The following is a 23,685-nucleotide window of genomic DNA, read 5'->3' on the forward strand; positions in this document are numbered from 1 at the left end:
ACTACCACCATGTGAAATCAGATATCGAAACATACTAGGTAATCAAACAGCTCACTGCAGCAGAGGAACTCCTACTGCAAAACTCACATTAAGTGTTGAAAAGGAAAAAGAGGCCCAAAATGGAGTCACTTGTGCTAAGCCCACGTCACCAAACCGAAGCTTAATGCCTAACCTAATTACACTTTCCAACTTCTCTAGGAATGGAGTCTTAAGCAGCCAGTCCGTAATTTTCTGGTCAGCACCAACAAGGCCATCTACCACACAGAGTCCACCTCCCTCACAGGAAGATGAAGGGATCTGCTCTTTTTCTTGTCCCTGCCCCCTTCTGCCTATAAAAGCAGAAGCATTTTGTACAGCTTCTTGGAGCTCTTCTCTGTTTGCTAGATGGGATGCAGCCCAATTCATGAATCACCGAATAAAGCCAACTAGGATCTTCAAAGTTACTCAGGTGAATTTTGATTTTTAACCTCAGTTAAGGAAGATACTGCATTGCAGATTGTAAAATACCCTATAAATGTATGGCGGATTATTATCCTGAAGGATTTGCTGAGCATGAATGTTTGGCCTCAAAAATTAACATTAAATAAGACTATGCTATGTGACTTGTGATATTGTGATTTATAATAAGATATATACATATTTGGTCTTCATCCCCATTTCTGGCCAAGGGAGAAAGCCCTTGGAATTTCAAAGCCAGGAAAGGGTCTTTTGTTATGCTAATGAGGCACTTTTCGACCTCCCTAAGGTTGGGGGCTGGCTGCCAGAAGAATCACCACATCACCCAATCAGAATCACCATTATTAGAGGGTTGGACCTTTCAGTCCCACCCCCACACCTTAGGGGAATAAAGAAGGGCTGGAGTTTGAATCAACTGTCATAGAGGTAATGAAGCCTCCACGAAAACCTAACAGGAGAGGACTTGGAAGGTTTCTGGGTTGGGGAACACGTGGGGTGCCTGGAGAAGGCACAGAAGCTCTGCGCCCCTTCCCCACACCTTGCTCTATGCAACTCTTCCATCCGGGTGTTCCTGAGCTACATCCTTCTAGAATAAACTGGTAGTCTAGTAGGCAAAATATTTCTCTAAGTTACTTGAGCCACTCTAGCAAAATCTAACCCAATCTACAGCTGATGGATCAGTCAGAAGCACAGGTGATCCCCTGGGCTTGTAACTGGGGTCTAAAATGGGCGGGGGGACAGTCTTGTGGGACTGAGCTCTTAACCTATGTGGGATCTGATGTTGTCTCTGGGTAGATGGTGTCAGAATTGAGTTGAATTGTAGGACAGCCAGCTGTTGTTGGACAATTGCTCGGTGGCATGTGGAAAACGTAACATATATGCTGGAACTGAGTGCTCAGCTAGACTAAAGGGGTAGCACGGGAGTTTCTTTGAGATGACAGAACAGTTCTGTGTCCTGATTGTGTTAGTGGTTGCATGCACACAGACGTATGATATAAATTTCACAGAATTATGCATCCAAAAATAAAAAATAAAAAAGAGTGCATGCAAGCACTGGTGAAATTCAAATATGTTTACTTAATATTATTGCAACAATGTCAATTTCCTGGTTTTGATCATTGTGGTTATATTAGATGTCATCATTAGAGGAAGCTGGGATAGGGGTACAATGGGAACTCCTTGCGCTGTCTAAACTTCTGGAAGTCTACAATTATTTCCAAATAAAAAGTTTTTAAAAAAAAGTTTTTTTAAAGTACCCCAATTTGTTAATTTCTAGATATAGTCAATTAGACCAAAGAATTAGTAAAAATGTTTTAGGAGCACCTGGGTGGCTCAGTCGGTTGAGCATCCGACTCTTGATTTCAGCTCAGGTCATGATCTCATGGTTCCTGGGTTCAAGTCCCACATTGAGCTCTGCACTGACAGTGCAGAGCCTGCTTGGGATTCTCTCTCTCCTCTCTCTGCCCCTCCCCTGCTCATACTGCCGCGCTCTCTCTGTCTTTCTTTGTCTCCCAAGGTAGATAAATAAACTTCAGAAATATGTTTTAAATCAAAATATTTTCTCCAGTTTATATAAAGTTCAAAACGTTGATCAGAAGTGTTGAAAGTCGGGGCAGGGTTTCCCTTTGAAGAGGAGTCTTGGGTGCTGGTGATGGTCTATGTTTCACCAGGGTAAGAGTTATACAGCTAGGTTCACTTCTTCATCATCCAAACTGTATCCTCCTCTATATGCTTGTTACATACTTCATTAAATACTTACTTCTTTAAAAAATGTGTTCCCCTGGGGTGCCTGGAAGGTAAGGTGGTGAGTGTCTGACTTCGGCTTAGGTCATGATGTCATATTTCATGGGTTTGAGCCCCGTGTCAAGCTCTGTGCTGATAGCTCGGAGCCTGGAACCTGCTTTGGATTTTGTGTGTGTGTCCCTCTCTCTCTGCCTCTCCCCCACTTACACTCTGTCTCTATCTCTCAAAAATGACTAAATATAAAAAGAAAAAAATTTTTTAAAGATAAAAAATGTGTTCTCCAAACACATGCACAATTATGAAGAGTTAATAAAATTTCATTTTTGAACAGATTTTTTTTCTTTCATTGGCAGTCAGTAAATCGTGTATCATACTTCCTAATATTTTATAAACATATATTTAATTCAAATACAACTGACAGATTCACTCTGTAGCCATCACTCCCTGAAGGCTCATGCCAAATTCTCTACAAATAAAGTAACATTTTCCATTTAAAAGTCCCTCCCAAGGTCTGCAAGTGCCAGAAATAAAAGCAAATATTTTAGAAATATATATATATATATATATATATATATATATATATATATATATATATATATGTTTTATATATATACATATTTTTAAAATCTTACCAGGACTGCAGAGGGCTTTTGCGCTGACCTTGAGACATCAATGTACGAATGTCAAGCGTGCAGTGTCCTCCAATTTCGCCACTCTGGAAAAAATCTTCCTTAAATCTGGTGGATGACAAAAAATTAAGTGGAGTTTGAAAAATTTTATCACTGTTCAAGCACACAGGATGTAACTAACGTGCTTTACAAAATCCGTTCCTCATTAGAATTTAACTCTTTATAACAGAACGCTTCGAACATAAACAAAAGTAGCAGAATGGTATAGAAACCTGATGGACCCATAATCCAGCTTCACAATGATCAGCTTGTGGCTTGACTGGGCTTCCATCCTCCACCCATTCCCCGACCTCATCGCCATATTACTATGAAGCAAGTCCAAGCCATATCCCTGGACCTGGAAATATTTCCAAATTTCTATTCGATTTTAACATCAACGACTGAAATACCTGTCATGGTCTCTCTTGATGTTTCTTAAATCAAGATAGAGATTGGTTGCTCTGCAGTACTGAAGATAACGGGAACATACCAGACTTGAGTCATTCTGAAACAAGGTGGAAAAGAAAGAAAAAAAACCCTCCAGGTATTAATATTTCGAGAACACACTCAGCCTTGCTAGACAGATTGACAGGACGTACATGTTCGGGCTGAAACCACACCACGTGATGAGAACAGCTTCTGAAAGCCTGCTTCTGTTGATGCATTTTTCTCCTCCCCAGCAGACTCTGGTCAAGCATAGTTTTGCCAGTGTGCACACTTTTAGGTTACTGGGAAAACTCCCAAATGTTCTATTTATATCATCTCAAATTTTAAGGCCAAGAGCTTTATGTGTGGTTTTGCTGTGCTCTAAAAAAAAAAAAGCTCTCAGAGCCATCAGTATCTCACAGCTATGACAAAAAGCATTTTTCAAAGCCAAGCCAAATGCAACAAAGAAGAATGCACACATTAAGAGACATTAAAGTGAAGGCTGGAAGGGCAGTTGCCAATTTTAATAAGAGGTGCTTTTACAAACTATAAAACTTCTCAGAGTCTCTCTTTCAACAGCAGTAAAAGGGCAATGTTTTTTAAATCACTGTAATAAAAGAGCAAAAGAGTCAACTACCAGAGCCTGGTTTTTTTTTGTTTTTTTGTTTTGTTTTGTTTTGTTTTTTAACCAATCTGGTTTGTGCTGAAATAGGGACAGTTTCAAAAACTGTTACCTGCTCTGGATTTTATTTATGGATTTAAATGCCATCTTACTGTTTTCCCATAATTCCCAATGAACACAAGGCCTTAACCTTAACCCACATGGTGTTTTGGAATCCATAGTTGGTAAGAGATCATATTCTGATTGCACAAAATGTGTCACTGTAGATCTTGTCCAGGAAAGCATTCTACAAACTGCCTTAGAGGAGGTGTGTGAGGTGTGGAATGGCTCTCCCTTCGTGCCCACCACAAGAACATCTGGGCTCCAGCCAAACTATGTGGCATACACAAAACAATGTCTTGTAAGGGTGTCAGCAGCAGTGCAGGTTAAAGCCACAAATTCCTCCTTCGGGGTTCATCCACCTCCCTACAATTGCTTCAAGTTCTATTACGTGGTATCTCCAAAAGCGCCACAGAGCACATATTCCACTTCTCAATGAAAGTGAATTAAGAATTTTTTTTTAATTTCCTAGATTGCCTGGAGATAACAGAGACCCCTGAGAGGTCAGAGACATGGCCAGGGTTCAAGAACCCTGGCAGATAGGAGACCTTAATAATAAGTGCTTATGAAAAAAAAATTTTTTTAAATAAAAAAAAAAATAATAATAATAAGTGCTTACACTATCAACAATAGCCAGAGTATGAAAAGAGCCCAAATGGCCATCGATGGATGAATGGATGAAGAAGATGTGGTAGATATATACAATGGAGTATTACTCAGCAATCAAAAAGAATGAAATCTTGCCATTTGCACCTACGTGGATAGAACTGGAGGGTATTATGCTAAGTGAAATTAGTCAGTCAGAGAAAAACAAAAATCGTATGACTTCAGTCGTATGAGGACTTTAAGAGACAAAACAGATGAACATAAGGGAAGGGAAACAAAAATAATATAAAAACAGGGAGGGGGGCAAAACAGAAGAGACTCTTAAATATGGAGAACAAACAGAAGGTTACTGGAGGGGTTGTGGGAGGGGGGATGGGCCAAAGGGGTAAGGGCTATGAAGGAATCTAGCCCTGAAATCATTGTTGCACTATATGCTAACTTGGATGTAAATTTAAAAAATAATAATAAAAGAAAAGAAAAAAAGAAAAAAATAATAATCAGTGCTTACAGGGGTGCCCAGGTGGCTCAGTAGGTTAAGCATCTAACTCTCCGTCTCAGCTCAGGTCATGATCTTGTACTTCGTGAGTGCCAGCCCTGCACTGGGCTCTACGCTGATGGTGCAGAGCCTGCTTGGGATTCTGTCTCTCCTTCTCTCTGCCCCTCCCTCGTTTGTGTTCCTTCTCTCTCTCTCTTTCCCAAAATAAATAAATAAATTTAGAATAATAGTAAGTACTTACAACCCATGAACCTTTAAAAACTAACCCTGAGCCCTTTGCTGGAAACCCAGTCCCACACTGAGCATTTTTACAAGCAGAATTCCATTTCATCCCCACCATAAGCTATGACACAGGCATGGCTTGAAAGGAAAAGAAACTGAAACATGGCAAGGTTGGGTGCTCTAAGAATCAGGTTTTGAACCCTGCCCTGTGGAGGGTTCCTGACCCTGGGTGGTTCCTGACCACCCAGAACTGGCTCTTAGCAACATGCATGGCTGACCCACAGAGGGCAGTGCACGGTTGAAAGCACACAGAAAGAGATCTGTATCTGAGTTCTAGATGTACAAGTCTACAAGCGTGGTCCTGGAGAAGCTGCTTAACCTCTCTGAGGACTTTGTTTTTCTCTCTGGTCAAATGGCATCAGTAATCCCTGCCCTGTCTATCAGCTCTAAGGCTTGCGAAAGTCAAGCTAGCTGACAAGGAGAAAAGGCTTTCGCAAACCATCAAGTCCTAAACAAACGCAGGGCAGCTTGGTGGGGGTGTATCATCCGTCCCAAACAACTTGCAAGGGAATCTGGAAAGAAGCAATTTATCTTCTTTAGCCTATGTTGGGGGAAAATTCTAAACCTAGTTATATTTTAACTGTCTCAAAATATGACCTTCTGAGATATGTGTGAAAATGAGGACATGGCTTCCAAATGACACAGAACAACTTGTTTTAGAAGTTAAATAAAAGTTGAAGCCAGGGCTTCAGTCGGTTAACCGTCCGACTTAGGCTCAGGTCATGATCTCATGGTTCCTGGGATCGAGCCCCTTGTTGGGCTCTGTGCTGACAGCTCGGAGCCTGAAGCCTGCTTCAGATTCTGTGGCTCCTTCTCTCTCTGCCCCTGCCCCACTCACTCTCTCTCTCTCAAAAAATAAATAAACATAAAAAAATTTTTTCAAGTTGAAGCCAATAAATAAGTGAGTATGGATTCCTCTCATGGAGCCTTGCTTTTACATGAAAACCCAAACACTAACGAGTATTTGAAAATAAACACGCACCGCTTCCTCAGGCTGGCAGAGCACGTGAAGTTCTTCCAGTCGCTCTCCGGCATATCCAAAGTCAGCTTGTTTCCAGAATATGTCCTGGGCTGATTCAAGGGTATCTGTCCTATTAGCAATCACAAAGATGCCATTATTTTTCTCTTTTTCACTTTTCTGAGCCTTGAGTTTCCTTTCTAAAGGTGAAATTGCTAAAAGTTTGCCATTAATTTTTTTGAACTATCATAATCTTCCTGTAACTCCTTTGAGACATCAAGATACCAAAATAAGTTACTTACAGACTTACTTTCTTTTACTGAAAATACACAACAGAAATTTATTAAGTTAGGGTCATCTGGAACTCAAGAAAATGAGCTGCTAATTACTGTACTTTCTTAGCTTGTATACACTGGTGCCCCAGCAGCACTTTAGATTCTCTAAGTGTCTCTAAAACATAAAACGTGTACTTTTAGCCTGGTATCCCTTTCTCAGATGTTGAGAGATGACTCTAGCCTTTTCCGTGAAGAAAACAAATCTTTAAAGAACTTTCACTCTTACATCTTATAATACATATTCACATAATAAAAATTATTTTTTTATCATTTTATTATATATTCATACAATAAAAATCATTAGAATAAATCCTAAGAATGGCAGTCTCAAAGTTCTTAACAACAATGGTCTTTAATCACCACTCCCCCAACACCATGTCCATCTGTGCCCCAACCAAAGTGTAGGCTTTACCTACTGTATATACTTCACACTCTCCTCCACACTCAAGAGGGAGCCATCAATTTATCTTTTTAGTGTTTGTTGGGGTAAAATATTTTCTAGTGATCCATATTGTTTTTCCCTCTTGGTAGAGGTAAAAAGACATATTCCTGCACAGGGTGGCAAGAAGGAGGGGAGGCAAGTCAATTTGAATTCATCACTGTATAAGCAAATTAATGTCTAAAAGAATTACTATCTAAAACCAAAAGAGTTTGTCTGGGAAGTGGGGCATCAGCATACAATGCAGAGAAGGATAATTTAAAGGGGAGGAGGGGGTGCCTGGGTGGCTCAGTCGGTTAAGTGTCCGACTTTGGCTCAGGTCATCATCTCACAGTTTGTGAGTTCGAGCCCCACATCGGGCTCTGTGCTGACAGTGTGGAGTGTGCTTGGGATCCTCTGTCTCCCTCTCTCTCTGTGCACCGCCACACATGCCCTCTCTCTGTCAAAAATAAATAGACATAAAAAAAAAAAAAGAATTTAAAGGGGAGGAGGATTCCATCTAGAAGCTTACCATCCCATGTCGACGTAGGTACAAAGAGGATAGCCAAACCTGAACTCTGGTTTGCAGGATTTCTCATAACCCCAGCAGAACTTTAGATTCTCTAAGTGTTTCTAAAAAACAAACATGTACTTTTAGACTAGTCTCCCTTTTCCAGACATTGAGAGACGACTCTAGTTTTTTCTGTGAAGAAAACAAATCTTTACAGAACTTTCACTCTTACATCTTATAATACATATTCATGTAATAAAAATCATTAGAATAAATCCTAAGAATGGCAGTCTCAAAGTTCTTAACAACAATGGTCTTTAATCACCACTCCCCCAACACCATGTCCGTCTGTGACCCAACCCAAGTGTAGGCTTCACCTACATTCCCAAAGACCACTTGCATTGGAACTTCCTCAAGTAGCCTAATGAAACTGCCTTTCTCAGTGCTCAAAGCGATTCTAAAAGCAGTCCCCAAAGAGTCACAAAATGACATTTCTATGATCAAAAGAACCACAAATTAGATGGATCAGCAACTTTACTCATCAATCAAGATAAGGAGAGACGCCACAAGACGCCACAAGACGGGACAGTTCTGCAGTCCTGGGGGGACCCAGCAGCTCCTGTTGGCCAGAGAGCTTAGTCCGCTTGTCTGCAAGGCCCAGAAGCAAGACTGGTCTCATTCCCAGGTCTGCCTGTCCATGTGCTTCCTGTGTGGGCTCCATGGGAAAGGAAGCGTTTCACAAGGCCCAGCTTTGATCTCTGCGACCTTGTGAGACGTCTTAATGGGCTCCAATTTGAGGCCTTTCCAACAACCTTAGAACAGAAGGAAGGCCATAGTAACAGTCATAATTAGGTGGAGACAGAGGCGGAGCTGTTATTACCGAAATTAAATGCTAAGAGACCTTCTCAGGAGCAGTTTAAGAAAGAAGAGGTGTGAAGTTCTTCAGTTGCTTTTACCTAGACCTTTTGTCCAAAATCTAATTTACTTTGTTTACAGAGAATACAAATAGTATCGGCCACCTATTCATTTCATTAGTGATTTAGCTTTTAAATTTTATTAGTGATCTCGACTTTAAATCTCACTCTCATGAATGGGGTATCATTTTAAAAAGCAAAGTTTAGTCACTTAGCAGCACTAGATGAAATGCAAATAAAGTCTTACTACTACCTTACAGAATGCAGCCATCAAGTTCAGGTTATAAAACAGGACTAAAATCCTTTGAAAAAGAACTAAGAGGAGAAAAAACAAGACGAATACCTACCTTATAAGGACAATGGGAGTCTTTCTTACAGACCGTGGCAACGTGCCTATTATTGTGCAAAAAGAAGGGAATGTGTTCCTGGGGCAAGCGAATGCTGGCATAGTTAAACAGAGGTTCGCCTGGAATGCCATCAGCCTTGGGAGAAGCCTCCTCTTGGCCACTCAGTGAAACACCATGAAGCAATACTCCAAGAATAAGCAGCATTAACATAGCAACCTCCAAACCTAGAGATCCAATTGGAAAGGTTTTTGTTAAGGCATATCCTTTAAAGGTCAAAGAGATCAAGAGCTAAATATAAAGACACCGAACTCTACTGAGTAACATTCCCTCTATTTGACATTTATTGTGCACCTGTTCGGTGCCAGGCACTGTGTTAGGGGCCACCCCGTACACAGGCTTGAACAAAACAAGAAAGGCTCCTGCTCTGTTGGAGCTTATAACCTTTTTCAGACTTTTTCAGTAAAGAGCCAGATAGTGAATATTTTTGGCCTGGGAGGTCCTACAATCTCTGTGGCACTAGGCCACAGTACCTTTGCTATGAAAGAACCCACAGCCCATCCTAAAGAATAGGGGTGGTTGTGTTCTAATAAAACTTTATTTGTGAAAACGGGATGAAGGATTCGATGTGACCCCACTCACATATTACTGATGCTAGAAAGTAGGTAATATGATAGACAACATGGCATGATGGTTAAGAATATGAACTTTGAGACTAGACCAATTGGGTTTGAATCCAGCTACAGTTTCCCGGCTGTATGATCTTGAGCTATTTAATCTCTCTGTGCTTCAGCTTTTCCAACTGTAAAATGGAAATAATAATAAATCTTCCTCATAGGGCTGTTGTGACTTAAATATTGGTAAAATGTTTAGATGTACCTGGCACATTAAATGCTATATAGGTGTTTATGAAATAAATGTTTAAAGCCATGTGGTATGGTGGGGGGAAGGAACAGGTCGCTAAATAATATTTGAGCTTAGACCTGAATTTTGAGCAAGGAAATCATGCCAGGGAGAGAGAAGAAAAGAAAATGCAAAAGCTCCGAGGATATGTGCATCTGCTGAATAAAAACTAATAATCACGGGATGCCTGAGTGGCTCACACAGTTGAGTGTTCTGACTCTTGGTTTCAGCTCAGGTCATAATCCCAAAATGGTGGGATTGAGCCCCGCATCGAGCTCCACACTGAGAATGGAGCCTGCTTAGATTTTCTCTCTCTCCCTCTGCCCCTCTATCCCTCTTGCACTCTCTCTCTGAAATTAAAAAAAAAAAAAACAAAAAAAAACACCTAATAATCACAATTGTATATGGGTTCATACTATGTGTCAGGTACTGTTCAAAGTACCAAGGATGTAGCAATGAAGATGTGGTCTAAAACCCCTTACCCTTGTGAAGCTTACATTCTAGTGGGTGTCATAATGATCTATGATAATAGTAACTACAACTTAGAAAACTCCAGGAGGGAAATCCAGGCAGTCTGTCTCAGAGATTGTGCCATTACTCTGTCCCCATCTTGCATCAGCAAGATGAAAAGAGACAATAACCATCATGGGACCTTACTGCAAGTCTATCTCACCCCACAAGGATTAAATCTCAGGGACTAGAATTCTCCTATGTATCCAGACCATAATGATACCATTTCTTGTTCACTTTAGCAGTATATTTTGCTCTGTGAAAAATGAAAAAAAAAAGGGGGGGCTCTTCCCACTGAATGATAGGGCTATATTACACGTAACTACTCCCCAGCAAGATCCACAGTCATCAGGGCATGTTGGAAAACCCAGCTTTCAGAATCAGCCTTCATTGACCCTGGGTCACAAGGACGGGGCCTTTAGGAACAAACTTCAATGTTCAATCCAGCTTCAAGTTCCAAGGCCAAGGCTTCATAACAAAGAGTGTGGACAGTGAAAAGGAATCCTTTTCCCCTCTGGAGTAGTAAATATGGTGGGTTCTTTCGTGGCTCTGAAGAATATACTGTTACCTGTTGTAAAGTGACCTGAATTAATATTTTTAGTTATGACTTTTATACAACAGTGAGTTGATAGCAATTTTACAAAATTTAAAAATACATATTAATACTAACAGTGTACTTATCAGGGAAATATTGACCTCTTGAATTCTCAGAACCACACAGAAGCTTTTGTCATGCTTTAGGTATCTGAAATCTGTCAGAAATGAAACATACTACCTTAAAAGAATGCTAACGTAGACCTTATCATATAGGTGATATTTTGGATTCAAGGAAATACTAAGAGAGAAAACAACGTAGTGAGATAACGTCTCAGTGGAAGGCCAAGCATTTAGCGAGACACTCCGTAAGCAAAGGGCCTGATTCATAGTGAGTTTTCTTTTCCCTAATGAACACCATGCTGCTAAAAGCAAAGTCAAAGACACCATCTTCAACACTCTAACTTTAACCAGATTCTAATGGTAAGCAGAAGGACACAGCCTGCTTTATACAGTCACCAACCGGTACAGGCCAAAGGGACACTTTGTAGATTAACCATTTCCTAGAGGCAAACAATGTTCCTGGTTCTGACCCTATTCATTCTGCACACTGAATCATACTGCTACTTGAACCTTACTATTTACTACTCCGGGCCTTACCTTTCAAAAGGCAGGATGGCCTATTTTTTGGCTCATCCCTTCCAATGATGAAGTCATTGCTATGACTAAGTCCTGACCTTCCGGTGTTCAGGTCCACTGTCCCTGACTGAGCTCTAGACAAAACTAAACCCACTGATCCATGCAGAAGGAGTAACTTAAGTCATGGGAAAAATCTGAAGTCTCAGACCAGAAAGCAGGCTTTTGCAAAGGGCACGTACCCACTTGCATACGCTAGAAGGGGGTGGCTGCTGGAGCATGAAAGCACAACCCCGGGGCCTGGCAGAAAGCCTGTCCGCACGCGGTCGTCTTGCAAGGTCCCCCAGGGCAGGGTGTCTGCACTTCTCCAGCAGATGAAAACTTCAGCGCTGCGCTACTTTCCTTCAGCGCAATGCAACTGGCTCCCTCCTCTTCTGTATTCCTGGACCGGATTTCCTCAGGCCTAAAAGGTGGAGGAGGGGCAAAAAAAAAAAAAAAAAAAAAAAAAAAAGGAAGAGCATGAAAGACGATGAGAGGCTAAAGCCCAAGGATGACAGGGACCACAGTGGGTGACACAGTGGGCAGTGCCTTGTGACAGAGCTTGGGCAGTCTAAAGAAGGCAGTGGACACACGAAAAGTTGAAAGCATCTGAGGCTCACAAGGACTCCTAAATGGCTCGGCCCCCACCGGGGCCACAGGTCCCACGGTGGGTAGAGGCAAGGGGGTCGGAGAGGGCTCGGCGGCTGCCTGAGATGCCCAGGGGAGGTCCACCAGCTGTGCGCGAGAACGGGAAGCGGTGCGGCGGCGGGGTCGGCGGCGGGCGCGCTTCCGCAGCCACCCCGCCGCGCTCCGGACCCGCTCCGCACCCAGCCCGCCACCTCCCGGACGCGAGGATCCCCGCACGTCGCCCGCCACCCAGCACCACACCCCCGCTCCACCCGGCCCCCGGCGTGCCGGGGAGGGGCCCGGGGAAGCGGCTTCGCCCGGGTCTGGGACCCCAACCCACGGGGCGCGGGCGGGGAAGAAGTGCATCCTTCCCCGTGGCCGGCGGGCTCCCGGGAGCCCCGCGCGCCGCTGCAGGCACCGTGAAGGGGCCGAGCGCCCGCCTCTCCGGCCCGCAGGCGGCGAAGGCGCCGGCGGAGTCCGCGGAGAGGCTGCAGCCCGCGGGGAAGGCGCGCCGGGCGCCCCGGCGGGAGAGGCGCGCGCAGCACGGCGGCCGCGGGAGGGCGGCGGGTGAGGGCTCCGCGGATCGCCGAGCGAGTCCCACCTGGAGCCGGGGGAGCCGGGGCTGCGGAGGAGGAGGAGGAGGAGACGGCCGCCGTTCGGGGGCACGGAGTCGTCATAACCGGCTACTGCGGCTCACCGGAAACCTCGGGCGCCGGAGCCGGGCCAGGGGGCGCCAGGGAGCCGCCGGGACAGCGAGGCGGCCTGCGCCGGGAGGCGGGCCCAAGCCCCGCAGTGGGGCAGGGGCAGGGGCAGGAGCCGGGTCCGGGCGCGCGCCCGCAGGACGCACGGCAGCGGGGCGCGGGCTCGGTCTGCGCTGCCCCTCGCTACCGGGCGGAGAGGGAGAACCTCTGAGCCGGCCCCGCGAGCTGAGCCGGAGAGCGAAGCGGGGTTTTGAAGCTGCACCGGCCCCCTCGGGGGGAGGCGATAAGGCGCTCGGAGGACACGGCACACCTGACTCTCCCGGTCTTCATTCTGGTTGCGTCTTCCTGACGCGGGTGGTTACAGTCTGCTTCATTACAGAAGTTGCCGCCTTCACTTTGCAACGTGAGCGCGAACGAAGTTGGCGGCACCTTCTGGCGGCGGGGATTCCGGGATACTTGCTTCTCTCCGTACTTGGGGCAACTCGCCAAGTTCAAATGCTCTTCTGCGGAGCTGAAGTTTGATCCTTGGATTATTTTATAATTATTTGAATTCCTTTATAATTATATGGGTTATTTTATCATAATTATTTTAATGCCCATCCCCCACACTGTCTTCACTTTGGACACCTTGGGTTCTAGAATGCTATCTCGTATAGCATAGGAGCATTACGGACTCAACTTGAACTGATTAACTAAAGGTTGATGCCATCAAAATAAACACGCTCAGACAGAGTCACCACTATTCCTATGACCTTAAAGAAACACGACAGTTTATTTCCAAAGGTTTACATGCTTCTTAAATACTTTTTGCAGACGCTGTTATGAGAAGTATTACTAGTAATCTGCTAAATTAGGAATGTTGTCTGGATTTTTCCCCCAAATAACAACACCGATAAAACACAGAGTAACTTGACATGTGCCAGGCATAATCCTAAAGCACTTCACAGTATCAAGTCATTTACTCTTCATGTTAAAGACTGCCTTTAAGGGAACTACTGCTCTCTAATTTCATACTTTGCCCACCCCATACCAATAAAGGCAGTAATTTTTAAAAGTGCTTCTAAGCTTACTTGTCACCATCCCATTTTTGTCATGTACAGAAAATGGAGCTTTCCTGTTAGGTTATTCAAAATGAGTTGTAATCATTTAAAATAATTTTTTCTCACTAAGCCATGTGACATATTTATATTTATTATATAGTTTTTAAACATAATACCTGAGAAAAGTTTCTAAAAATAAGTTAATCTCATTGCAAGGACATACAAGTCAATTAAATTGGTGTCACATACACAAGGTACGATTTTAAATGGCTAAATATTAAGTTGTGGTCATTCAGGCTCAGAGGAAATAAGATAGGATAGAGCTTTAAGAACGGGAGAGTGATTCTGCAGCAGCTATTTGTAACATAGAATTTCTACCCAAAATACCAATCTTGAATTTTTCAAAAAATGTTTATTTCTGAGACAGAGAGAGACAGAGCATGAGGTGGGGAGGGGTAGAGAGAGAGGGAGACACAGAATCAGAAGCAGGCTCCAGGCTCTGAGCCGTCAGCACAGAGCCCAAAGTGGGGCTCAAACTCACAAACCGTGAGATCGTGACCTGAGCCGAAGTCGGTCGCTCAACTGACTGAGCCACCCAGGAGCCCCCCCAGTCTTAAAATTTAATTTTGAACTTTCTTTAAGTGGACATGAAAATAAACTCAAATGTCCATTAATGTTGGACTGACTGACTACATTGTGGTATATCCACACAAGGTACTATGCAGGTGTAAAAAGCTAAAAAAAGAAACGAGAAATATCTTTATACACTGCGGGGTGTATTGAGTGGGGAACAGATGGTAATATACTATTATTTATCCAGGAAAGAGGATATATATGTTATTTTACAAATAGCATAACATTTAAAATGATTATCTATGGGGGGGGAGAGGGAATATGGGTATAGGGACAAAGAAAATAACTTCCCTAGATGTACATTATATAGAAGTGGCTTTAGAATCATGTGAATATTTTACATTATGAAACAAAATTAAATTTTTTAAAAGTAATCCTTCAAAATTACGAGTAAAATGAAACTAAGTGCATTTAAACACTGTCCAGTTGTGCTGTAGTCCACAAGGAAGGAACTATCCCAAGTGACTTTGAAACATAGCACATCCCAGTAGATGTACCCTCGGGATTGGAAACATAGTACATCCCAGTAGATGTACCCTCAGGATTAAAAGAATTTTAAAATCATAAACTGTTTTCATGAACCCAATTGTTGGTGGGAATATTGGTTAGGATAAACCAAATAGAAATAATTAAGACAGTATCTTGGAAGGTGAATTTTTTGACATGTGGTATAGATGTAAGCCTAATAAGGTTATATAAAAATCCTGTAGTTACGAATTTGGAGGTGATAATATAAATTAACATACTTTATTACTGAAAACAAATCTCTCCTCCATCATCCATTGAAAAGGCCTATAAACAACCAACTCTGTAGCAAGAAGCACCTGTTGTACCCAGAATGTGATCTCTGCAAACCTCTTCTCATTAAAAGGAACATGGGTTCCAAAGAAAAATGGATCATCTTAGATGTGGGGCAGGAAATGTACAAGAAGCTGAAAGATCTTACATGAGGGGGCAGGGAAGTAATTAAAGTTTATAAGGGCCATATCAAAAGGACTCAGGAACCAATTTAAAAAGGCTCCCTCTGGCCAAAGACAGAAGAATTTAAATCATCAGTAAAGGTAACTGTCATGGATTAAAGCATCTATAAATATTATACTCAAAAAGTTCCAACCAATCAACCAAATACATAAGCCAAAACCTCACTGTTCATCTCTGATGGCAGAAGGGAACCAACTCTTCATGTGAAAACTGGTAAGTGAAGTAAACAAATCAAACATATTTATCCCATCTTTCCTATATGAGTCATGCATGCTGCACGTAATCAAATGATGAGGTACTTTTTACAGAAACTTTCCATACTTAAATATGATAATCAAATCATATGTCTGAAATTTGCTTCAAAATAGTGTGGATTGAGGGGCACCTGGGTGGCTCAGTTGATTAAGCGCCCGACTTCAGCTCAGGTCATGATCTCGCGGTTTGGGAGTTCGTGCCCCGAGTGGGTCTGTGCTGACAGTTGAAAGCCTGGAGCCTGCTTCAGATTCTGTGTCTCCCTCTCTCTCTGTCCCTCCCCTGCTCACAGTCTCTGTCTCTCTCAAAAATAAACATTAAAAAAATTTTTTTAAAGTGTGGATTGAGATGAAGCACACACGGACTATAAATGAAACAAAATGGGCCATGAACTGTTGAACCCTGTTAAAGAGTATGTTAGCGAGTGTATGGGGATTCATAATCTGTTCTCTCATTTGTACAGGTTTGAAATTTTATATAATTTTTATGGTGCATTGCAATTTTATTATGTTTTAAGCTTGCTACACACATAGTGACACTTGGCTGGCTCATAGTGTCAGCAAAATGCTGAACTATGAGCATACAGCTGATTGGCTCTCTGATACATCCAGCTGCTTTAAACTGTAATTCAAAGGTTGAAGTTTTAAGTGAAGAAGTTTTGACAAAAGTTGGTCTTATGCTAAAGTGATCTATATGCTTATGGTTTTACAGAAAAGGAGCAAGACACTGCACTTAATGGTTCAGAGCATGCTCTCTGGAGCCGAACAGCACAAATGAGAACCCCATCATTGCCACTTACTTGCCACATGACCCTAAGCAAGTAGACCATTCTTCATTTTAAAAATGGACCATTTGCAACTCCGTGGATGGGACTGGAGGGTATTATGCTAAGTGAAATTAGAGAAAGACAAATATCATATGACTTCACTCATATGAGGACTTTAAGAGACAAAACAGATGAACATAAGCAAAGGGAAACAAAAATAATATAAAAACAGGGAGGGGGACAAAACAAAAGTAGACTCATAAATATGGAGAACAAACTGAGGGTTAGTGGAGGGATTGTCGGGAGAGGGGGGTGGGCTAAATGGATAAGGGGCATCAAGGAATCTACTCCTGAAATCATTGTTGCACTATGCTAATTTGAATGTAAATTAAAAAAAAATAAAATAAAAATAAATGGAAATAATGGTATGGACTTTAAAGGCTGATCTGAAGATAACAGTGCAGGTAGGTATACAATCCCTCTTCCAAAATCCTTGGAACCATATGTGTTCCTGAATTTTTTTTGTAAAGAATAGGGTGTTGCACACAGTTTACTACTTAACACCTTCAGTGTGCCCTGGCTTAACACCCCATAATCCCACACAGTTCTGCACAAAATATATGATTACTCACATCGAATGAGATAAAGCCTCTAAATAGCCCCATGTCAGTAAAGGTCAGGCTTTACCACCAAAGCAGATCTGGTAATAAACTTATAAAAATACCAATTAGTTTTCAGAGGTTTCTAGACTTCAAAACAGTGGATAAGGGATTATGAGCATATTTCAGTTAATTCTTTCCACAGTAACAAAGTAAGCACTGTGTTTGCTATAATCAACATGACCACAGATTTGTGAACAGTATGTATTTTTTAAAATGAAGACCGAAATTTCAGGAGACAAATGGGCATGGCGTTGTAAAAAACTGAAAGAACACCTCTGTTCGTCACTACATGTAAAAGTAACAAGAGAGCTCAATATTAAGCAAACAGCAACACCTCTTAATACCCCTTGCTTAGTATTATTTGAAGTTTCTAAATTTAAACTTAGCTTAGTTAGAAGCAGGGCAGAATGGGGAATAAATTCTGGATAGCACCAATAGCAAATTCTCTGTGCCGCAATCGTGGACCACTGAAGAATTTGGGGCTTTTTATTTGTTTTGAGAAGTATTTAGTATTAAGAAGAAAAAACCACTAATTTCCCTTCTGTCTTATTAAAAGATCTTGATTTGCTAAAGGTAGAATGGATAGATGTTAGGGCAAAAGCTTGTATTTCTAAGGATCAAAGTTGCAAAGTTCAATAGTACAAACAGTATGAACTCAGGAAGACAGGACAACTTATTCTATCTACTATTATTTCAATACATAACTGTTTTAAGACTTTTAGAAGAATATCCCGACAGTGTGATTTTTAAAAGACTAATGATCCTTACAGTAATTTAGTGGCAAAAGGAAATTCTCAGAATTGTTTTCCAAAAACATATCTTCATTAGAAAAACTATCCTTAATACTATTAACAGTCTTCACAATATAAGTTACAGAAAAGTTGGGCTTATCCTCATTTTAAAATATGTATTTTAGGGGTACTTAGGTGACTCAGTCAGCTAAGTGTCTGACTCTTGGTTTTGGCCAGGTTATGACCTCAAGGTTCAGGAGTTCAAGCCCCAAGTCAGCTCCACACTGACAGGCCTGAACCTGCTTGGGATTCTGCCTCCCTCTCTCTCTCTGCCCCTCCCCCACTCTCTCTCTCTCTCTGTCTCAAAATAGATAAAAATAAACTTAAAAAAAAACAAACTCCAAAGTTATACAAGTTATATTAGCTTCATAAAACAATACTATTAGTCATTGGCCAGTCTAAATTACGTTAACAATGAAATAAATTATTTATATTTTAAAATCTTTATTAAAATCAGATCCATGCTTATTTACATTACCTTTCATTTAGAATTAAAATATTATGTCAATCTGTAGTTTAAATCATACTTTTAGCCCTTTACAAAATATGAAATTAAAGTCACAGTGTAAAACTGAATGAAATACGGGCGATTAGATTTTTAAAGGAAAATAAAAAATTATGATACACTAGAAAAAAATGTATATATACTAGACAAATAGTAAAACAAGATAAAGATATCTATAGTCACTTTCTTTTTTTTTCTTGTGGATATTTTCTAAATACTACAAATCATATACTTTTAATACACATCTGCATAAATTTTCAATTAAGAAATCAAATGCCAATTGAGGGATCATGCGAAAAAAAAATTCACTTAATTAACTCCAAAAACTCATGTTTCCCCAGGTCAGAAGTTATTCATATTCAGAATACCTCAAATCATAATACAGATACATTCGGTACATTCCCATATGCTAAGGAGTATACAACTGGAACTTCTCAAAAAAGAGGAAATGAAAAAGAAAGAAATGGTAGTCTCAATTTAGCTTCCCAGGAGTTGGAAAAACACCTAGTCTGTATTGAGCTGTCTACAGATCAACAAGGTTCACACCTCTTCTACTTTTTTTATATTGTTGAAATTATTATCATTTGTAATATCTATTTTCTTTCAAGATTAGAAACATCTGATTGCAAACTATTATAAACATTACCTTACTAGAATATGGATGGAGAAGTTTTAATGACACACAGCAAAATACAGCAACCAAAATTCTATAGGTGTTCTGCCACTTAGTGGAATTTTTCAAGAAACTCATTCCCTACACCTTCTCAACTTATAAAAATGTACTGAGAGATCTAAGTGTATAATAAAATACGTATGACTATTCGTTATTAATTTTTGGATAAAGAACATAGGGTAATATACAGCCAAGGCTTTAAACAAATGCTTATCATTTTTGAGTTAAATAAATTGAAAACACTTTTAAAATTTTAAGTTGAATTGATTTTATTAATGTTAATAAGAATTAAGAAAAGAGAATGTTTACTATTTTGAAATTGAAAGGTATAGGTTTTATTTCAATCTTTTCTCCACAACTGAAGACTTTATTTTCTCACTAATAGATATTTTAAAAGAATAGTTTCGTAATTTCTAAACTTCTAGTTTCAAATGCTTGACAGAATTTTGCAACTTAAGTTTCCTATATTTTCTAATTCTGTACATTTTTTTATTGCTATCAGTCTTGTCATTCCTTGTCAGCCCCTGAATATTAAAAAAAAAAAAAAAAAAAAAAAAAAAAAAAAAAAAAAAAAAAATCCAAGCTGACAAAAAGCTATTACACTGCTTCTTACCACTAATATATAGAAAATTAATTTTATGAGTTTGGTTCACACTGAAAGAGTATTTATTAGTGCTACAAATCAGAGATCCATGACAGAAACACTGTCTGGAATACAAAAAGAATAAAAATGAGGTCACTTGAATTGCCCTGAAAAGCATTCCAAATTCTTCAACATGGCTTGCTTGTAGCTATACTCCCAAGTTCTAGTGTTTAAAATTAAACTAAATTTTAAATGCGAGTTTTTATTCCCACCTAAAGGCAGCAAAATGACTTTGAGTAACAAAATGTATCAAAATATATCACAAATCTAAAACACAGCCTAGTTAACTTTTAAACAAAATAACATTTGAAAGAAAGCATAGCTGTTTTTAAAGCTTTTTCCACACTATTTTTGTGTTTAAATTAAGTTTTGAGAAAAAGTAAAATGATAAATTACACAGAACTGCAAAATGCCAAATTTAAATTAACTCCTATAACTTCTCTATTTTGTTATGAATATTCTGTAATATCAAACATTGATTTTTAATGTGCCAAAAAATAAGGCTTTACAAAATGTGAACCATTAATTTTTAAGAGAAAATTATGTTATTATTTTATCACTTTTGATTCATTTTATAGGGTAGTAAAACAATACTTCTTCAAAATCACTTAAATGTCACTGATACCATCAAAAAATCATTGTAAGTAAAAATTTTTCCACTATCCAATCATGCCTATATAACTAACTGAATAGGTATAGCTTTTACCAGAAAGGTAAACTTTGCACAGACTTAATTATAGAATTTGGGTGAAATAATTTCACGGGCCACAAAAATTTTTAAGTTTAAATCATTCACCCTTTAAACTTCAGACAGTGTCAGTGTGACTTCTACTTAAAAAAAAAAAAAAATTAGCTCAAAATTTAGTAATTGCAGGTTTAATTTTTTTTTTTTTTTACCTGTTCATTTTCAGCAAGTAATAATTAGACATGTTAGACATGAAGACTTTTTTTTACCTGTTCATTTTCAGCAAGTAATAATTAGACATGTTGAATTGTGGAAGATTTAAAAGTTTTAGTATGTTAATACCACTCTTTAAATGTCCTTAATATATACAAACACATATAAATTAGAGAGACAATTAATAATATATTTACAATACCACATATGAACACCATATGAACACCATTCTCTTTCCCTAACCATATTGATATGAGGAAAAGTAGTTAATCTCTGTGCTTTCAAGACAAAAAAAAAAAAAAAAAAAAAGAAAAAGAAAAAAAAAGGATGCTTTAAAAAATAAATCTTTAAAGAATAGTTTCAAAAATAAAGTTCAAATATTGCACAAAATAATTTAATTGCAATTATTACTATATACTATAAAACAAATTTTTTTCAGTTTTTGAACTCTACAGTAAATTCCACTTTCTAATTCTATAAAAGAATTTATTGGAAGTCTACATTTTAGATACTAAATGTTTACATTCAGTTTGATGGGAATGTAATTTTTAGAAGTTAACTGAGTCTTTGTCTTAAAAGTTCATCTATTTGAGTCTTATACATATTTTTTACATCTTCAAGATCTAATCGAAGTTCTTCTGCCTCTTCTGCTTTCTCTCCATACATCTGCAGAATAGTGTTGTATCTCTGATCCAAATCCTACAAAAAATGTGTTCACATCTTTAATATTATATTTTTATTATAAATGAGTCACCAGTTGACCAGTAAACACATTACAATCTAAAGAAAGGTATATAGTGATCTCTTATAAAAATTAAACTGATACTCCAACCCATTGGAATAAACAGCAAGTAAAGGAATTAAAAAAAGGAAAGAAAAAAACCTAAGCCAAATGGCTATCAATTTTGCCATATATCTCCACCATTCTATAATCCTCCCTATATAAAGCTTAATCTGTCTTTTCTCCCATTAACACACATGTGATCAAATTTTAGTCTTTCTGGTTCATTGCAGTTTAGTTATTACCTGGCATTTACCCCACAAAAAAAGCTGAAAGAAAATATATTCTCATCTATGGCCTAACTGTGACCCCTTATGCCAAATATGCAAATTGCAATGATACATATAACATCAATGAACAAAATACTAGTAAGATCTTGTAAAAGAGCTATATTATAAATGAGCCATGGTCAAATAAAATCTAGTTATCTTCCTATATTAGGGCTACACACGATTATGAAAAATACTTTGTGTAATGTGACAAGCTAGAAGATTCTTTAAACTTCTTTACTGAAATATTAATACCAGTTTTTAAACAAATCATTAACTTATACATACGCATTTTATGAAAGCTAAAAATATAAGATTTAGTACAACTGGATAAAAATATCTTAGGACTTATCCCTAAGTGAAGAATACTTACTCTTAGCTGAGTTCGAAGTTTGGGTATCTCCTTCACTTTCTCTTCAAGTTCATCATTTTGATTAGTCAATTTAACCAGCTCTTCAGCCATTATTGAGCGGGTTTTTTCTAGATTGCCAATTTCCAGCTGAGAAACATCACCAGAAACAAATTTAAATAAATATATATCTTGTCTAATAGTCCCACTAATATAAACAAATTCAATATTATTTTTGAAAAAATAGACATGTCAACAAATAACCATGAAATAACACTTTCTTAAGGAAATGGTGGCAAAAATAAGGCTTTCTGCTTTCCTCAGAGGTAACCATTTACAGGGCTTACTATGAAAGAAAAAGAACTAAAGAAAATTCACTGTTTGAAATATGCAGCCCTATATTTTTCTCTAGAAAAGCAGCATGTATTTCAGTTATTCTAGATTACTACAGAAACTCAGAGAAATAAAAACATACTTTAATGCAGGCCCAGCTGTGCAGGTCATATTGAAAGAATCTATCATCACTACCAAAGAAGTTAATATGGGCCCTCAAGCATAACACACTGGGCTACCCAAATATAACATGTATTAAAATTATTCTGATTTTCCCCCCCAATTCAAACACTTCTTCTTTAATGGAGTAATATTTTCAAGTACCTAAAAGTATATAATGAAAATAAAAGAGGAAAGATTTACTTCTGAGTGTATTAAGTTTAACACTGAAATCAGATACATCTCTCACCATATTAAATTTTTAAAAAGCAAGGTAAGATGGGAGGGTGCTCCTTCCCTACTCATGACGTTTCCTTTCATGTGCAGGTGTTATAGTTCTCATCTCGCTCATATTCTCTACTCCTTCCTCACAAAGGGGAGCGATTAAACTAAATGGTAAATTTGGGAAGAATAAAATGACGATGTTCAGATAAGCAACTTCCCTTCTTTTTAATGTTTGGAAAAAGGTGCCTGCAGGGAGCTCTCTGCTCTCCTAGATGCTTCCAAGTCTTAGCTACAGCAAGCTACAGCACAGGGGGAGGCCCACTACGGTCCAGCACTGGCTGTGCTATGTGGAGCAGGTCAGCATTCCTAATTCTGGCAGTCCATTAGCAGGCTCATTTGGCTCTTATCCTTGGCTAATTTCTCCAGTCTGTATTATAGATATATGTGATACGTTTTAAACTTCATATGCAACCATTTCACTTTATTTCTCAATTTGCTTAGACTTGAGGTGGAAACAAAGGGTGCTATTTATTGGGCCCCAAAATTTCACTGACTTCAGTAGCACATTTAATTTTTCCAATACCTGTAAATGAGTAATTTCTCCTTCCCTCAGCTTTAGCTGAGACTGTAGATTTTCAATAATGCTGGATCCTGCTCCCATTCTTACAGCATCATAAAGATTGTTTCCATTTGCTGATACAGACATTGGTCCAAATGAATGATCATGAGGCTCATCCTATATTAAACAAACCATATACAGTTTTTCAGTTACTACAGACTGAGTTCCAAAACAAAATGGTTGTTAATTCTTGCTTTAAAATGTCTGTAACTTTTTCAAAGTCAGAAAATCATCTACAGTTCCTCAGTCCAATTAGCACTTCTTCAAGAATATTCACA

At 39.3% G+C, this 23,685-nt stretch overlaps 2 protein-coding genes across 5 annotated transcripts in view; both read right to left on the bottom strand.

The window, feature by feature from the left end:
* EOGT (EGF domain specific O-linked N-acetylglucosamine transferase) overlaps positions 1-13,247 on the bottom strand; it is a 38,654-nt gene extending 25,407 nt beyond the window's left edge. The window contains exons 1-7 of one of the 3 annotated variants that reach the window (XM_045493485.1): positions 13,139-13,247; positions 11,704-11,924; positions 8,882-9,105; positions 7,642-7,742; positions 6,381-6,489; positions 3,278-3,372; positions 2,832-2,936 (exon numbers count right to left, since the gene is read on the bottom strand). In XM_045493485.1, coding sequence (XP_045349441.1) covers positions 2,832-2,936; positions 3,278-3,372; positions 6,381-6,489; positions 7,642-7,742; positions 8,882-9,105; positions 11,704-11,713 — 644 coding nt within the window. In that variant the 5' untranslated portion in view covers positions 11,714-11,924; positions 13,139-13,247. Of the gene's footprint in view, positions 1-2,831; positions 2,937-3,277; positions 3,373-6,380; positions 6,490-7,641; positions 7,743-8,881; positions 9,106-11,703; positions 11,925-12,728; positions 12,843-13,138 lie in introns of those variants that run through there. The other 2 variants (XM_045493486.1, XM_045493484.1) reach the window with 2 other exon arrangements.
* A 5,126-nt stretch (positions 13,248-18,373) lies between these two features.
* The window catches only part of TMF1 (TATA element modulatory factor 1), a 37,103-nt gene continuing 31,791 nt past the window's right edge, over positions 18,374-23,685 (bottom strand). The window contains exons 15-18 of one of the 2 annotated variants that reach the window (XR_006715933.1): positions 23,372-23,524; positions 22,096-22,221; positions 20,711-21,371; positions 18,374-20,671 (exon numbers count right to left, since the gene is read on the bottom strand). Coding sequence is in view for 1 of the 2 variants with exons in the window: in XM_045493487.1 (XP_045349443.1) it covers positions 21,228-21,371; positions 22,096-22,221; positions 23,372-23,524 (423 nt within the window). In the remaining variant the exon portion in view is untranslated. Of the gene's footprint in view, positions 20,672-20,708; positions 21,372-22,095; positions 22,222-23,371; positions 23,525-23,685 lie in introns of those variants that run through there. The other variant, XM_045493487.1, reaches the window with a different exon arrangement.

The sequence above is a fragment of the Leopardus geoffroyi genome, chromosome A2 (assembly GCF_018350155.1).
Source record: "Leopardus geoffroyi isolate Oge1 chromosome A2, O.geoffroyi_Oge1_pat1.0, whole genome shotgun sequence".
Classification (NCBI taxonomy): domain Eukaryota; kingdom Metazoa; phylum Chordata; class Mammalia; order Carnivora; family Felidae; genus Leopardus; species Leopardus geoffroyi.